Genomic DNA, 15,134 nt, shown 5'->3' on the forward strand with positions numbered 1-15,134 from the left:
CACAAATTAGGCACATGATAATCGGGGTCTCCTGTTCAATGGGCTTATTGGTTCACTAAAAACAAAAAAAAATAGTTTTATATATACTATTTATAGCGCGGTTATATTGAAGACTCGATCAAATATCGATTATGCAATTACGAGTCGAATGATATTAATTTAGAGTGAACATATTCATTCGATACTCACGGTAATCGAGATAAAAATAACTCAAATACGAGTATTTAATTAACACACACACATATATCTAGCTAAAACCACAGATACGAACTCGTCTTCATATTTCAATGTTGAAAGTGAATTTTATCTAATCTATACATATTATAAAATTGGAGTGTCTGTTTGTAATATTAAATTATATAATGATATCTACTTTTTACTAAATGCATGCATATATATGCATATCTATACACGATACATATTATACTAACATAACATTTGTTTTTTTAATTTTTTTCGGTCTATTTATACCTGTTAATCTTTGAAACGGATTGACCGATTTTAACAGGACTTTCACTGGCAGATGCTGTGATAAGGCACTTAGGTTACACCAATAACTTTTAAATCAAATTAAAACGAGCACGCGACTTCGTGCTCGTTTTAATTTGATTACACAGTGCACAACTAGTATGAATATAATTATATCCGTTGTCCGATCCGTCTTTCATTATTCATAAGAATGTTAAGAATAATAATCGATTATGTAAGAAACCTGTAACACTAGAATGTATACACTTTTTGTACGATGTGAATGTATACCACATAATATAATGATAATGAAACAATGAACGCTGATCTAATTGAGAGCACGCGCGTGCTTTATTCTTGACTATTGTATGCAAATTGCTTGTCATGAGATCGTTGTTAGTTCTTTACATGACTGATGTAGAAACAAAATGTATATTACCGTTGTTCATTGAATTAAAACTCGCTTTTCATCAGCCAGACCATGAGAGACGATACGACTGAGTTATCGTCAGTTGTTGCGTTTGGTTCCTATACATTTTCTATTTTACACTTGTTGGTAGGGCTTTTTGCTACCAAGTAGCAGAGATCAGACATTCCACCACCAAACAACAGTACTTAAAAACATATTAAAGAACATAACATCTAAATTATTGATTGATATTTCTTGTAGTACCATTGCCTAAAGGCGGTAGTGACCACTAACTATCAGATGGCCCATACGCTCGTCTTCCAAACAATAGCATAAATAAACACATTTAAATAGAAACTTCAACTATCAATAATGCATTTGCGAGTTAAAGCAAGTTACCCCTAATCCGTTAAGCAGATATGTCGACGCTGGTGTTAATACAAATAATAAAACTCTGTTACAAATGCAACAATAAAAAAAAGAATTATTAACTCTTTATATTACATAAGTTACTTTGTAATACATATGAACTTCAGTAAACATTACATTGGAATTTTATATAATTATGGCTGAATTTACAGACACATTAATACTATACACAGCAATGAAAGGTCGAAACATTTTTACTCATGCCTACTGCCATGCTATACAAGTTGATTAATTAACAGACATGGGTACGCTACGCATTTCCATAAACGTAACGCTTATTTGCAATACACGAAACGTTTTACAAATCCAGTATTAACTAGACCATACAATGTAATGTTATTTTAATGTTAATATGAAAGACAATAAAAGTTATATAAATACGGCACATTTGAGAACAAAAACAGTTAGATAATTTTTGATGTACGATTAGCGTGACTAGACATGACTAGACCTAGACATGCAACGTGAAATACGTACGAAGGTTTATGATAATGAAATCATATTATTATATGAGGACAATTAGTACATAGGTGACGTAAGAGTTGATAAAAGAAAAATCTAATACAGAATATACATCCACTATAATCATAAGGACTATTAAATGAGTAATGGAAAAAATTAAAGAAAAGCAATCAATTTAGGTAATACATTATTTTCAATTAGCCTATCGAAATATTGAATTGAGTGATAAAACTTCTGTTATTATTTTACATATTTATTATTTACGAGCAACAAAAAAGTAATTACGTTAATCAAGGATACTTATTCCATGGAGATCTAATGAAAACATTATATGTGAAAATGGAATCGTAATGGACTACATAAATATATTTAGTACATGAGATCTTTACGCCCACTATTGATGATGCTATATAAACTCCTTGCAGAACCAACATTATACTTCTTGGTGAGCAAATGTCTAAAATCTTTGTATCAAGTGCTTGAAATGCCAGCTTAAACAATTTAGTAAAAAAATACACTTAAGAGTCATATATTTTATAATCTTGTCGACACAGTACGGAGTAAGGAAACGGAGCGTAAAACGCAGGGACCTCTCATGCGAAACGTGACATACCGTCAAGCTATTGAGTAATACCCAACGACAAGTTTAAGTTACCCTTTCAACTCTCAGATCAATTCATACATTCGTTATTTGATAATAATTGATGGTAATTGAATTGGTATTCCAATTTTAAAACGACGATAAAACAACAAATACACAAAGGCGCGTTCGAAGTTTAGATATTTTATAACATTATATTTTTAAGAGAGGTAACATTAAAACGCGTTTCGTTTTTTTTTTTTAAGAACAATTGGAAAATTAATAATTTAAACGTCTTTTAATAAGGAGAACTATTTTAATATTCATTAAATCAATAAACATTTCTTTGTTACGTATGCAATGTCTACATCGAAATAAAAATGTTAAAAAATATATTTGAAGTCCGAAACACAAGCTACATCATTTCGTCAGCTTCTTTTCGAAGCTGTACAAAATCAGCGGTGCACGATAAAGTTGTTAAAGAATGAACAGCCAGAAGGACAAAGGATTGCGTCGTGTCAAGGGCAGGGCGAGGATTCTGCGCAGTTCCCCGGGGACTAGGAGAGCAGAAATGGAACGAGGTTGTTCAGTTATTCGATTAGGACAAACACACACAAATGATCTGATAATTATATATTAATTTCATTAAAAAAATACCCAAATCCTTACATATGTTTGATTATACTTCAAGAATCATAAGTACCGACTATCAACGCCCTTATTAAGAAGCTTTCAATTTCATTTCAAGATAAAAGACACTCAATGAATACTATATACTATTTCACCTGTATAAAATCTAAAAGGGCCGTTAGCTTCTACGCATAAACCATATGAGAAATTTTTACTTGGTTATAAAATTATATCATATATAAAAGAACCTGATCAGAAAACACGTTTTAATTAAGTAAGATGTCTTATCAGATAAGGATGATTACGACTCAAAGAAGTTATGTTATTTGATTGCAAATCGTTAATGCATTTTAGCAATATCAATAAATACTACTATTTAAAATTCATCAATATATCTGTCTGTCTGCTACGCTAATCAAGTGATACGAGTCTGATAAAATCTTGTATGAAGCAAGTTTTAATCCCAAGGAAATACATAGGCTACATTTTATATCTTTTTTTACCCTCACGTGAAGTGTGGGCTTGGTAGGCCTCGCCGGTACCCAAGACGTCGAATGCTCCCCGGCACATCGGAATACTCACTAAAATACTAGCGGTACCCTCTCCGTTTTTCAGTGGACACCACGGGATCGCTTATCGTATGCTACTGTGACGCCCTGACATATATATTACATCTAAAAAAACGCTGGCGAAGTTGCGAGCGAAAACTAGCAACCTAAATTATATTTTCATCTATAAATCTATATTTATATCATTAATAAGAATTGTTCGTAATGTTGAACGGGTCTCAGAATAATTATTTATGCATTCGCGTATCCTTTACTTGGTAAGATTTTAGGGTTTAATATAACTTACAAGATAGGAACCCCAGTAATCCTAAACGTCAACCATTATGACATACATACATACTATTAATGGATAACTGGTGCATGTTTCATTCAGGATTAAAGCAAGTCAATACACACAATTATATTTAACTATACTAGCTGGTTATTCTATCATAATTCGACAAATATTTGCGTTTTCTATATTCGACAAAACATTTTATTTATTTTGTTGATAATGGGGAACTGAATTGGTTTTAACTATTGCAATGAAGTTGCTTTGCACGGTACCACCCACCCACACAGCACTTATACGACGTTATATAGCCACTTTATAATATAATTAAACTTTTCTCAATGACGCATAAAGGACTTATCAAATCAGTCAAGATCATGATACGGAGATTACAGAATATAAACAAACTCTTTACATTTTTAATATTTGAAAATATATTTTTTATTTTTATATAGATAATTTGTAAGTGATATAAAAAGTTTTCATTGAGGCGAGGAAAACCAAGATATAAATCTGCGATGATCTAATGGATGCCTTAATACGCCCGGCAACAACACAGGGTCGGCTGATAGTTACCCTGACCTATTTGTTAACACAATCTGTGTGCGCCCACGCACCTCGTCTGCGTCAAGTCAATCACTGTTTAACTTGCTAAATCGTTTTATATCTCAAGTCTTCTAAGGAGTTAACGTAAACATATAAAAAGTTTTTAGTATGTTTTTAGATCTAAATTTCATGTTTCTACGAACTGTGTGGCAATAATAATAAAATCAACCGAGATATATAACGTATATATATCTTAATTAGAGTTGTATTATTTTTTCTTAGTACATTAAAAATAATAATTATACTTCATATCAAAGAAACGTTAGTCGAATTTCCGTTAAATCTATAGTATATTTCACGTTCCCTCCGAGACTTCAGAAGACCGTAAGAGATTCAGCGAAACTCAATAAAACAATTTCCGCTAGCAATCGACACAAATTACCTAATAAAATTGTAGATTGAGGAGGGTTGCTTGAGTCTTATTAAATTTAGTGTTGCTTATTTCGAATTTTTAATGTTCCATTTCATTTTTCATTTAAATGATTTAAATGCTGACGTAGTACACCTGTTAAAATTAGGGTTGCCATAGCATTATAACAGGTAACAAACTAATACTAAGGTGTAATCAATAAGCCGCTAAACTGGATGTAAGTCGAACTGAGGAGACTATGACCCCTAATGTCGATGTAATTACACTTCACTTGCTATCTCTTCCTCTCTCTTTAAATTGGAATATAGCCAAGTATTGATGTTCAGTATAATAAATGACGAGAGAATGGTATGTGGATAGATCGCAGACACGTCTGTTTAAATCCTATATGAAAATTATATCAAACCTAAGTTGTCACCCGCGTTTTAGGAGGTTGGTTGTCATATGTTAGGCAAAAACGGAGCCTTGAAGTTCATTTTTGCTTCCCAACAAATTTCATCAAATTCGATTCATTGGTTGGTAAAAGAGCGAAGGACAAACAGACAAAGTTACTTACACATTTCTAATATTAATATAGAAATATATATTAGACGACTTCCACCAACCCGCATTGGAACAGCGAAGTGAAATATGTTTCAAACCCTTTCATTAATGGAAGAGGACGTCTTAGTCCAGCAGTGGGTAATTTACAGACTTCAATTGATGAAATAAACGAGTAGTTTGTAATGAATAATTCAGAAAAGTTTTTCACAATCCATAATATTATCAATTACTACAAAAGCAGTTTCATACTGGTCGATTTCGTTTTAAAACTCAATGAATAACCCAATTGAATGAACACGTTATAGTAATTCAATAAAATTGTTTAACATTTGCAATCAAGCGGAGAGTGGAGTATCAATCATGCCGTCGAACTATTAAAATTAATTTATTGATATTCTGCAGACATTTTACAATCACGTACAATTCTAGTAATACATACACATATCAAACACGTGCACTAACAAGTAGTATTGGCATTAACACTACAAGTAAGGAGAACCGACTTGAAACAAATAGATTGATTGGTAGTGAAACTAATGAGGCGATTTTTACGCTTACAACGCACTGATCACTTTATATTAAGATCGAATTCATCTTTAGACGAACTACAAAAGCATTAAAACTATGGCCCCGTCTCCCTTTAAGGAAATGTTTTGGAGCATATTATACGTTACTCCAATGTGGATTCATAAATTCACATATGGCATAATTTCGTTGAAATTCGACACATGCAGGTTTCCTCACGATGTTTTTCTTAATCGCCTAGCTTGAGATGAATAAAAAACACAAATTAAGCACATGAAAAATCAATGGTACTTCCCTTGGTTAGAACCATCAATTATTGATAAAGATGAACGCGTTCTAACCACTGGACCATCTCGGCTCGAAAAAGCGTACAATTTGAAAATAAACGCTTGTGAAGCGTGTCGTTATAAGTAGTTACGTATTACATACATTCATTTATAATGAATACGTTCAAACCTCATATAAAATAATAATTAAGATGACCGCTTTCTATATTTAAAATAATTTATTTTCACGAGATTCCATTAAAAAGCAGTTTCAGTCAGAGTAATATCCGTTTTGGTATCGTTCAATAAATTCGAAAATAGTTTGTTATTTAAAACTTGACACAGTTCGAAAACTCGTTTGTCTGCATCTACTTTAGGTAAAATAATGATATTGACAATTTTGCTATTTATTAATAAATAAAATGTAAATTGTCTTCATTTAAAAAAAAAAAAGAAAACATTCAAGTATATTGTCATGTTATGATATGTCTTTTGAATATTTATATTTTCTAATATATTATGTTACGAATCTATCAAATCTTATCGCTTCAGAATGTATAAACTATAAAATGTATATATTTTGTCATTGTTTTATGTTTTTAGATATATTTTACTTCTTTCTTTATTCGTGAATTGAATACACAGAAAGTGAAATTTCAAACCTACAATAGTTACTTTAAGGTTTATTTTGCTCTTATATCTTTGAACAAACGTTATCATTATTTTAATATTTTATGTGTAATTTAATAATAATTTAACTTCAGCCACAATGTATATGACATTTTAGTTCCAAGTTTGGCAGTACATTGGCGAAGTAATGAACGATTAATATTCCTGACCACGTCAATATTTGCACATTTGCATCCACCTACATAATTTGTAAAGAAAATAAGGTATCTTAAATCTATACTAATATCATAAATGTGAACGTAACTGTCTGTCTGTCTGACGCTCTTTCACGATTAAACCAATGAGCCGATTTTGATAAAATTTTGTAAAAAGCAAACTTGAACTCCAAGGAAGAACTATGTCACGCCGCGTGACGTATTAAGTTAATTATTTGCCTGACACATAACAACTTACCCCATTAAATGCGAACGAAGCCGCGGGCGGTAACTAGTTAATTATAAAGATGCCGTTTTAGCGTGTACACGTATACCTGACGACTGTATCCACGTACATTAATGGCATTTTTGATGTTCCACTCTCGAACTCCACTTTACTTTCTATAACGACATAATCGGGGTCAATCGTGAACTAAACATACTATGTTTGCAAACATTCAACAATTTTTACGACAAAAATAAATCCCATTCAAATAAGGTACGTAATTAAAGTCAGCGTTTCATTATCGCAAAACGATCGCTATTATATTTAACCTGAGCTGAAATAAATTTTCCCATTACTGAGAGATCCTCTTTGCAAAATCCTTGCAAACGACCTCACTTGATCGATCTAGCACTTTTTCTAAGTAATAAACGTCAGAATGTTTTATACAAGAGTACTTCAGTTTAACTTTAAACTTAAAGAATTAAAATTTTCAGTTTTATAACATTTCATAAATTTAAATATGGAATGACTGCAGTAATCGTAACAGTTTCGTGCAAACGAAACTGCGCCTTTTACGTATTACATGTGCAATATATAATATGCAAATTGAAAAGCAAATCTAAATTATACAAACACGAATAGAAATGTGTCGCATAAAAATAGGTTAATACGTTAATGTATACTAAGCTTTACATAACTTGAAACTCATTTAAATTTGATAATATACCTACTTTATATTAGTGATATAAAGTATGTTGATATACTCTAGAGGCAGAAAGGTCAGGACTCAATTAAAATAAGCTTTTTATATTACAACTTATAATTAGTTAACTTTTAGTATGATTTATATATACATATATATTGAATTTTGGTCTATTTGGTTTATTAATACTATTTTGGTTCAACACTAATTTGCTTTATTCTCCAATAATAAATACAACAATACCGATTTGTTTAATGTTCAGCGGTAGAATATTTAATTACTGGGTGGTACTACCCAAACGGACTTACTCACAGACCTACAACAAAAACAACCTGTAAAGTCCCACTGCTGGGCTAAAGGCCTCCTTTCTCTTTGAGGAGAAGGTTTGGAACATATTCCACCACGCTGTTCCAATGCGGGTTGGTGGAATACACATGTGGCAGAATTTCTATGAAATTTGTCACATGCAGGTTTCCTCACGATGTTTTCCTTCACCGCTGAGCACAAGATGAATTATAAAGACAAATTAAGCACATGAATCAGCGGTGCTTGCCTGAGTTTGAACCCGCAATCATCGGTTAAGATGCACGCGTTCTAACCACTGGGCCATCTCGACTCACAGACCTACGACCATATAAATCTATGGCGTAACCATAGATTTATATACTTACTTAGTACATATAAAAGTGATGGTTTACAAACTAAAGTAATAATAAACTAACCAAGGTCTTCATGAGCGCAGACAGTTCCTTGGTGACGACGGCGAACTTGAAGAAAGCCGCGCCAATATCGGGCTCCGAGTATTTGCTGAGAGCGTTCTCGCCGAGCCGTTCCAACGCCCGCGACAGGTACATTTCATTATCCACGTGTGCTATACAGAGAAATCAAAGTATTATTACATAACATTTTTAATTAAAATGGTTATTTATTTTATTACAGTTACTAATTACGGGATATTTAGCATGTTTTCTTATTTTTGTTCGGTGGAGCTCGATATTTGTCGTGTACAAGACATTCGTAGATAACGTCGAAATAAAAAACATAGTAAATATCCCGCAACTGATAACTGTGATAACAAAGTATTATTAACAATACTATTCACAAATCAAGTCATAATATACTTTATTCAAATAGGCTTTTACAAGCACCTTTGAATCGTCATTACAAAAGTGAAGCTCCCACCGGTTCGGAAAGTAGATTCTACCGAGAAGAACCGACAAGGAACTCAGTAGTTACTCTTATTTAACATTTCAAAATACAGTCATGTTATATAATTACAATTATGTGTATGAATTTTATCCTGCCTGGAAGTCAACGAATGTACAAATGTAACTCTATCTCTCACCTCTTCACGATTAAACCACTGAACAAATTTAGATTACATTTGGTATTGAGATAGGATTTTTAATTGAATCCTCGGGTATAATGAGAGTGACGGTTTGTGTGATATACATAGGTAGTTTTATAAATGTCGTGCCAGTAAAGCCGCAGGTGCAACTAGTAATATATAAAAACATATACACATATGTTTGACATTTTGAAATGAAGATTACTAATACTGATGATGCATTATGAATGAAAGTTATCATACGAAGAAATAAACAAACAAGATCCAATCTGGCCCAGTGGCTAGAACTCGTGAATTTTAAGCGAAGACTGCAGGTTCGAAACCGAGTGAACAACACTGATCTTTTATTTTGCTCAATTTGTGTTTTTTGTATGTGCAATCTCGTGCTCGTAAGCTGCGTGTATCGCACGAAAGTTTGCGACTTGTATGTCCACTATCCACACACCTTAATTTAAAAATGGAGATGGTATATGCTTCAAAGCATAATTTAAATAAATTATGGTTTAATCATGGATGAAGGCTAGTTCATATTATTGACATCGGTTGTAATACGATTCTAATTTGAATACGAGGTAACTTCGACCGTAACGCAACTTCATCGTTGTGTTATAGTAGAATAAAGCGTCAATAGCGGAACATTAAGTATCCTAAACCTTTGGGGTATCGTACCCACACAAGTAATAAGCTTATAAGGAGGGATTAGTTGGAATATTAGTAAATCCATAATTCATTTGAGGCATTGCAGGTATTCTAAAAAAATACGACTACGATAAAGTCATCATAAGCAGAACTGGCGCCCAGGCTGAGGCAACTATCGAGAGACGGTACAGTATACGCGTACAAGTTTTACTGTGTGACAGAACTAGAAATTCAGGACAAAACAGAAACTAATCCTACAAACAGAATGAAACGCAACCCAGCTAGAGATAGTAACTTAAGTCCAACATTTGTAGGCGAGTTTCTTTTATCATTGTGTACAGCGAATTTAACTTAAGCTCCGGATTTCGTTACAATGGCTACCGGCTTTGTTTCATTTTACACGGGAACTTGCACAACTTGATAAAGCGACGATCTCTATAGCCGGTGCCGCATTCAATTCGCTAGGAGGATTAACGCGATGCGCTGTGAAAACTTCGAAATGGAATTCTAATTAGTCATAGGCATGAATTAAAAAACTCTCTCGTATTAAAAAAAAGGAAAGTAATTAATAAGACCTTTTTGGGAATATCTAACTGAAAACATATAAATTAACGCTCAAGAGTATTTTGCTTTTATTTCAATCTATACTAATATTTCAGAGGCGAAGCCGCGGGCGACTTTTATTATAAGTTAATTAACCTTAAGTTATAGTAAGTATACATACAATGATATGTATATTATCGATGCCGAGGAAGAGTTTATTACTAGAATTAATTTTGTAGTCTGTTATAAACATTAAAACCTAATAATTGCAAAAGATTCAAAGATTCTTTTACTTTATACCTTGTCCGCGAAAATGAAACTCCGATACAAAAATTGTTCCAAGCTACATATACATTCGGCTATATATTCTTATGCTTCTTCTTATATCATGCTAATTACATGATATATTTATTCCTAATTTCCTTAAACACAGTCGAACTGTTCAAATATTACAGAAAGAAAAAAAAAACAAAACGAATCTTGTATCTATCAATGAACACTACCTTAACTGGAATGCTTGTTAGTCATTTAATGTACAAAATGGTTAGTCGCGTCGGCGGTAAGGAGATATGAAGACTGTGATCCGTGTCGAGGCCCACATTTGCTAGCTCTATCTTATCGACGCTTTCTGAATATTAAATGACGATACTTGAGCCTTACGCCTTTCAATTTCTCCGCTGGGCTCGTATAATCATTTCACTACCACTTTGTATGGACAAAACGATGACTTGAGGGCCTTTCGTAGACATGAAAAGGCATTAATGTAACAAGAAAGTTACAAAAAAAAATACGTCTTGTATATTTGAACAATATAAAATATTTCAAAAAATTAGAACGTTTTATAATCGACTTTATTCAACAGAAATGATTGCATTCGACGATCTAAATATTTGGACAGTAATTTAGTATCGATAATTTATCTATTTTCAATGCGAATAAAATAGCAATGTTCTCATCGATAAACACATCACAGATCTATTATACCGTGTTTGTTATTGTATACCGAACGATAATAAAAGTGAAGGAAATTCTTCTTGGAGAGATTCCAAGCGTGATCTATAAACGATACAGTGCTGGCACCATAACACGAATAGGAAGTTAAGGTTGTGGTTTTTTTTTACAAACGTAGTAGTCATACTCAATATACCACATAAGAATGTCTGAGGCTGTTCGGTCGTTTTTGCGGGCGCGTGCGCACGACCTTGCCGTCTGCGGCTAAGCGCAATCCAAACCCGTACGACCAGTTCGCTGCTCAGCTCAGAGGCTGTAAACAAACCCTAGCACGCGATGGAATTGTGAAGTCAATAAACTCTAACACAGTAACTGAGCGCTCTTGATCGGTAAAAGGGAAAGCTATGGTTTTTGTCCTGATTAACGTCAATTAATCTCGATCTGATAACGAATTGCCCGTTAAAGGACCTTGCTTATTTTACACTAGTTTCTACTCGCGTCTGAGTGGGGTGAAGTGTTAGATACCCTATATCCTTATCTATATCATTGTACTTTAATAGTTGAAACGTTAAATTAAATAAGAATATCCCTTTCATTTAATATCATCATCTATCTTCTGTCTAATAACAATTCGATAATTATTTTTTTATGTAGTTTGAAAGTCTTTATAGTTTAATAAGCTAGTGTATTATAACCTAATCCAAGCATCAAAAATCAAACAGCATTTGACATCGAAGTCACGAGATGTCATTGATCAGGTGGCCCATTTCAAAGTCCGCCTACCTACTTATACATATGGAATAAAAATGTGATTATTTATTTATACAGATAACTTTCAAAACATACTTCATATCATAACTAATATCATGGTTAAAATAAATTCGTCTCATTTTCCTCGAACGATATTTCTTATTGAGATGAGAATCATATGGTAAATAAATATCATATTCAAAGCGTGTTAACAATTCTCGTCAACAAACAAGTTTTAAAGATAAACTATTGCTTATATTATAAACGTTCAAATTATAAATCACGAAGTTACCGTGTTTATACTTTCAGTTATAGTTAATGCTTGTTATTGTTACTGTGAAATAGTGGTACGCGATCATAAAAATATAGGAATTATCGGAAACACTGACTAAAACAGTGAATTTATATGGGAGAGATTGTAAATAAATTATAAATAAACATCACGTATAGTAAGTATGAAAGACAATTGTTATAAAGTAAATTCTATAGTTTTACAAATTCCAACATGTATAATTGTCATCAAAAACAAACGTATTAATCCTATTGCATCTTAAAACGATATTTTACAAGCTATTGGGCATATTGTGGAATACTTACGCATAACTACAATACTTTTATCATCTACACACACCACATTTTAAGTGAATTGTTTGACACATACGATCTAATAAATAAAACGTGACCGACACGCATTTACGGTTAATGAAAACCAATAAAATATATATTTTATATTCGTTAATTAATAAATATATTGTGTTATAATATTACATAGCAACGATGTATGCGATACGCACATTCTTGGCGACGTCATGCCGTTTGCCGTTACGGGCCACGGCATGAAATTCTTTCACTCACGGCACAACGGCATACTAATTTTGGACATAAAATTCTATAACAAAAATTTATGATACCTGACACAATAGAACTTAATATAATCTTGTACCTACTCTTTTACAAACGTTTCAAATTCGAAGAATCTTGTGTATTTCTTTATCACATTATCAAACGCACTTATTTCATATTAAGTAACAATATAACAGTTTCAAACGTGATACAATATACTTTCGTATAATCTATAATACTGTAATGAATGTTAAAACATTTCACCTTTCCACAACGAAGACGTGAATTCCTCGTATATATTTAGATTATGTCTATTCATAACACATCCTCCTCGTCTATTTCGGGTAGTATCGTGTCGTCAAACGGAACATGTACCTTAAATCCATATCTAAAAGTGTTTCGACGAGAGTGCTGTTTTTATCCCGCTGGCATTTGAATACTGCGACGACGTTGTGCCATACCTAATAACTTAGTTCGACATACCATTCAAGACTAAAATAAACCGTAAAGCGACGCCTTACAAACTTTAGACACGGTCTTACTTAAGATCATCTCCGGTTCGTTTGAATCTTACGCGTGAATATTATTTAGACACGTCCGCTTTCGTATTACGTATAGATATATATATACATACATATATGATTAAACCTTTTTAAGAATACCATTTGTTGGTATCAGGCTTATTCGAAATTACGCCACTTTTATAACGTTCAATATTTTTGTTATACTACATATAATATAAGTTTTACTTAGTGCTTAGTACTTCGAAAGCCCCACAGTAACAACACATGGAGGATAACCAGTTGCAAACCGCCAATAAATTTTCATATAAAAGTCCATCACATATTCTTTGGATTTATGGAGCCTTTTGGATTGGAACATTAGTACGTTATTTTACTTCATCTTAAAAACACTTTCTCTTCCTTTATAATAAAATAAAAAAAACTATTAACGACAATTCGAAGCGATGTTCACCTGTTAATTTACAAATTCCATAATGATAAAAAACAATTAATTGATTGAGTTTGTATTCAAACGAATGAATTTTAAGGCACGTTTTTTAATGTACACCACAGATAAGGCAATGATTTGTGGGAGCAGATGGACGACACCTGATAGTTGGCTCTCCGTTCATAGTTTCGATAGCTCAACGGTTTTCAAATCGTCTAGCAATCTTAAATCGGAGTTTCATTTTTTCGAACCAACTGGTCACTTATTTAGAATAGAAATGGGGATGATTGTGAATAAAAAAATATTACATTGCACTTAATTGCAACTAATATTTATATGCTTCATAGTTACAACTGTTTTTAAGACATCAATCAAAGGATTAAATGATATTGATATCAAAAGATAAACAAAGAGCCAGACTAATTGTTTTACTATAATCGCAAAACACATTACATTACAAAAGAAAAACTTATTTTTACTTATAGCAAGTACAGCATCATCGTAGGTGGACACAGCATCCAAAACAATATAAACTATGTTTATTTAACTTTGAAAACTAAATAAAAACTACTAACATACCATTTCCTGAATTATGTATAGCCTTTATCGCCTTCTTGAGTTTCGTTAGGCCATCGCGGTCGAAATCCAGAGTCTGTAACAAAAAACATTATGATAATATACTAATTTATTTTCATAATATATTGAAAGTTCATTTTCAGCAGATATTGAAGTTGTTTTTATTCTACAGAAAAGAGCTATCAGATCTATTTACATTATTAGGTCTAGGACATCATTACGCGACAAATATTAAGAAATTGGTGTATCAACTGCTGCTTCACAATATATTTATGATAGTATAATGTTTATACAAAAGAATATAAAAAAATATTCCATCAATGCTGATATACATACTATTAACACAAGAAATAAGAATAAACTTGTAACCCCCAGTTTCCGTTTGCATACGGTAAATAGAATGTTTTTGGGCAATGGTATACGCATATATAATAAGATACCGGAAAATTTAATCAATTTACCATTCTCAAAATTTAAAAAGATTATTAAGACTAAATTAATAAATAAATCATATTATTCATTAAAAGAGTACTTCTTAGAAAGAAACGCCTAGAGTTAGGCACGTGTTCCATCATAGGACACTAATTACTGTAAATAACAGCATTATAAATCTGTTTATTTGAAAAGAGCAATTATGCGAGTTTCTTGTCGT

General features: G+C 32.4%; 1 protein-coding gene across 6 annotated transcripts in view; it reads right to left on the minus strand.

Annotated features, from left to right (window-relative positions):
- The window catches only part of LOC124534141 (arfGAP with SH3 domain, ANK repeat and PH domain-containing protein), a 66,440-nt gene that overhangs the window by 38,677 nt on the left and 12,629 nt on the right, over nt 1-15,134 (minus strand). For all 6 annotated transcript variants that reach the window (XM_047109879.1, XM_047109863.1, XM_047109847.1 and 3 more), the window contains exons 2-3: nt 14,486-14,558; nt 8,604-8,752 (exon numbers count right to left, since the gene is read on the minus strand). In XM_047109879.1, coding sequence (XP_046965835.1) covers nt 8,604-8,752; nt 14,486-14,558 — 222 coding nt within the window. The remainder of the gene's footprint in view (nt 1-8,603; nt 8,753-14,485; nt 14,559-15,134) is intronic.

Source organism: Vanessa cardui, chromosome 1 (assembly GCF_905220365.1).
Source record: "Vanessa cardui chromosome 1, ilVanCard2.1, whole genome shotgun sequence".
Lineage (NCBI taxonomy): Eukaryota > Metazoa > Arthropoda > Insecta > Lepidoptera > Nymphalidae > Vanessa > Vanessa cardui.